General features: G+C 39.1%; 1 protein-coding gene across 1 annotated transcript in view; it reads left to right on the top strand.

Moving 5' to 3' along the window:
• Positions 1-2,147, top strand: part of Ddx10 (DEAD-box helicase 10) — a 147,362-nt gene extending 145,215 nt beyond the window's left edge. The window contains exon 18 of the mRNA XM_021206835.2: positions 920-2,147. Within this exon, the coding sequence (XP_021062494.1) occupies positions 920-1,097 (178 nt within the window). The 3' untranslated portion in view covers positions 1,098-2,147. The remainder of the gene's footprint in view (positions 1-919) is intronic.
• The last annotated feature ends 1,887 nt before the right edge of the window (positions 2,148-4,034 follow it).

The raw sequence follows: 4,034 nt of genomic DNA, 5'->3' as shown, positions 1-4,034 counted from the left end.
AAAAAAAAAAAAAAAAAAGAAAAGAAAAGAAAAGAAAAGAAAAGAAAAGAAAAGAAAAGAAAAGAAAAGAAAGAAAGGATAACTGACTTCTTTAGTTCTGTTCTGATCAGTTAGTTTGTAAATAGCTGTTCGCCGTGATGTGTCTGTGGCAGGGGAGATTTATCAACCATTCTCTCCCAGATGGTGCCTTGCTCCGTGCTCTCCAGTTGAGCCATCTTGAATATGCTATCTCAAAATGTTTTGAAGATTTTCAAAAATACATTTATTGATTCATGAGTATTCATGGCCACTTGTAGAAGTCAGAAAACATTTCTGTCGTGTACGTTCTCAGGATTGTACTCTGGTACCCTTCTCATCTGCCCTGTTTTTTGTTTTTACTTAATGCATTTAGTGATTTCCCCCCCTACCCTTAGAAGTTAGTTCTACTTTAATGGCCAATGTTCAGGGTGTATGCAGACTTAGTCAACAGTAGTTTCTTAAGACTGTATGTGCATATTAGGTCTATAGTTTTAAAGAAGGAAAAATTGGTACTTCCTGACATTTTAGGCTCTTTATCATAACATAATTCAATTAATATTAGAATTACTACAAGAAACCCTTATCTGTATCTATAACCTACATAACCTGCTACCTAAAGGATAGCTTAACTTTAAATGGAGGTAATTTGATATGTTAAGATACCTAAAGAATTTTTCAATGTCCTCAGATTATAAATAATGTATCCAGAGCTCCCTATTATTATATTATTTATACAGTGCCCTGCACATGCCTGGTATTGTGGTTACTTTCTGTTTCACAAAATGTCATTTTACCAACTACCTGCTCTACATTTGCGTTATTTTGTCCCATTATAAATGTTTGACTTCATGCTAATGAGTTAATTGTTTATAAAATGAATCATTGGATTTGTTCCCACCAGTGACACCAAGAAGAAGCAGGAAACAAGGAAGAGAAACAACACTGAAGATGATGATGTAAGACCAAGAAGTCATCATGGAAAGAAGGCCAAGTGGGAAACGTTAGAACCTTTGGATACAGGCCTGTCTTTAGCAGAGGATGAAGAGCTGGTGTTACATCTCCTCAAAAGTCAAAACTAAACATTCTCTCCAAAGAAAGAGTATAATGGACTAGCCCTGACAAAGAATATTTTTTAATTGAGTTCATAAAAAAATAAACTTTCTTACAAAATACTATTGTTTTCATTGTATCCAGTGATATGAAAGATACTCAAAGATAGATTCATAAAATTAAAACGTGACAAATTCCTAAAATAAGTTTTTTGTATTGTTAATTAGCCTGCTCAAATGTAACACATCACACTTATATTTGGAGATCGCCGGCAATTATTTATAAAATCTCCAGACATCTGAAGATGTTCTTCATGTGCTCTTTAGTAGGTGTTATGGGTCTCCACCTAGCTCCTTATGAGAAAATGAGATAGAACCTCTGTTTTGTTACCAATACTATAAGTCTTTAAAAAGAAAATGTGGAGAAATCTGGGTATTGACATGAAATGATTGATTTTGATGTAGATTCTTTTCCTAACCCTTTCTTCCTACCCCATTCACTATCAAAACTAATTTTTAGTACTAGCAATAAATTCAACCTCTTAAGGAAGAAGATAGATGGTAACTTGGGTATCTCAACACTACCAGTTCAGCCAGTCTGTACTGGTCTCTGAAAAAGTGTATCATCTATCTTGTGTATTCAGTGCTCTTGTGAGCAGTCATCTTCCCACAATTAAAATGACTGCCAGCTTTGGTGTTCTCACTATACTACTGCTGTTGATTCCTCGTCTTTAGGGACGGAGCCATTGCTTATTCTCAGAACTTCAGCGTTTCCTCAGTTTAGAGTCTCATCGGGACTTGCCCAGACTCTTGAGGTTCTTAACTAGTCTGTCTGCTTCTACCAGCACATCTTCCACCCTGCCTTTCCTGGGAGCTCTCTCTGTAGCCTGTAGATCTGAGCATGTTTCCCTCCTCTGATTCCTTCAGTTGCAGCATCTATCATGCAATATAATCAACCTTTGTCTATAAGCCTATTGGTATATTATGACATTTTCCTTGGGAACAGTATTGTGTTTTTCTGTCCTTTACACCTGTGGTGGTTTGGCCTAAGGAGTGGCACTATTAGGAGTTGTGGCCTTGTTGGAGACAGTGTGTCACTGTGGGATGGGCTTTGAGACCCTCCTCCTAGCGGCCTGGGGGGGGGACATTGAGTCTGCTCCTGGCTTTCTATAGAGCAAGATGTAGAACTCTCAGCTCCTTCTGTACTATGCCTGCTTGAATGCTGACATGCTTCCACCTTGATGGTAATGGATTAAACCTTTGAACCTGTAAGCCAGCTCCAATTAAATGTTCTTTTTTTGTTTTGTTTTATTTTTTGTTTTTGTTTTTGTTTTTTTGAGACAAGGTTTCTCTGTGTAGTCCTGGCTGTCCTGGAACTCACTTTGTAGACCAGGCTGACCTCGAACTCAGAAATCTGCCTGTCTCTGCCTCCCAAGTGCTGGGATTAAAGGCGTGTGCCACCACCATCCGGCCAGTGTTATTCTTTATATGACTTGCCTTGATCATGGTGTCTGTTGACAGCAATGGAAACCTTAACTAAGGCAATAAATACCCTATAGGCCAAATACAGCATCTTCCTTATAATTCATAATTAGGGCTGTGATTTCATGATTACTCCTAGTAAACCAAGAGAAATTTATTTACTTTTCAATATATATTTTTTTAATTTTTGAGAATTTCATACACATATATTTTAACCATATTTACCCACTACTCTCCCCTTCAACGCTTCTTGGGCACCTCCCCTTCATAACCCTTTCCCAACCTCATGTCCTCTAGTTTTTATGTTCTACTGAGTCCAATTAATGTTGCCCATATATCCATGGGTGTAGTGCCATCCACTGGGGCATGGTAAGGGAACATCTGTAAAGAAAACTGGCTTTCCCTCCCCTGCCAGCTGTGAGCTGTAAGTAACTCCGCAGCTCTGTCTATGCACTTCTTCCTTAGCTATGTTGTGGTGCTGAGGGGCTCAGTCATATGCAGGTGGTCACAGCTCCCGAGAACTTAGTGTGCAACAGTCTTGTCCTGTGGTCTAGTCCTCCCCAAACTCTGCTCTTACAAACCTTCCACCCTGAACCAAGAGAACTTTGAAAGGTATTTCTGATATACTGTTCTGTCACTTCTGTAAGAAGGAGAAACAGTTTATGGACAGAAATACCTATTGTAATTACTTTTAATACAGAAGAATGGTTAAGTAGGAAAGGAACTCGGGATTTAAAAGTCCAAGATTTTGGAGTTAGAATTTCTGACACAGTGTCTTGTCACTGAAGACTTGTGAAGGTCACCAAGGGCAAGCATGCATGAACTGAAGGCATACCATTGATCCTATGCTGTGCCATTTTAGTGGTTTTGTTTTGTTTTTCCTGAAGAGGAATTAAACTTATTGGCTGCCTGTATATAACTATTGCATAAATATATTGTAAGGCATTTGCTTCATAAACTACTTTGGATCGTGGTTTATCTATAGAATTGAATAGATTCTTAGCAGTTCAGGGTATTTTTTACTAATTTTGAAATCTATCTAAAAGCCAGGTGATTGGGAATGGTAGATATGGGCTCTGTGAACTCCTGTCAGACCTCCACCCACCCGGACAGTGAGGACCAGACACAAAGGTATTCCTTCAGTTTGAGCCGAAGGTGAAGCAGATTAGGTGCCTCTGTACCTGCAGAACAAAAACATGTTGAGTCCTGGTTTAGCACACAACCAGAGAGAAACATGTAGCAAATGAGAATAGCCATTGATTCAGTGTGCTAGCGAGTTCAGCACTGTTACATCCTCTACCTGTCTGTCCTGTGAGACACTGTCCCTTTGCTGCCTCCATTTAGGTAGCTGGGGAAAAGGACCCAGTGCATAGTGTTAGTGTGTCATAAAACAAATGGTGGACAAAGGACGGTGCTTGTTTGAGGCAGGGAGCTATTGCATGGTATTAGGAAAGAAAGGACACAGTTTATCTGTTCTAGGACCCA

This window comes from Mus pahari, chromosome 10 (assembly GCF_900095145.1).
Source record: "Mus pahari chromosome 10, PAHARI_EIJ_v1.1, whole genome shotgun sequence".
Taxonomy (NCBI): domain Eukaryota; kingdom Metazoa; phylum Chordata; class Mammalia; order Rodentia; family Muridae; genus Mus; species Mus pahari.
This window is presented reverse-complemented; position numbering and strand designations above follow the sequence as displayed.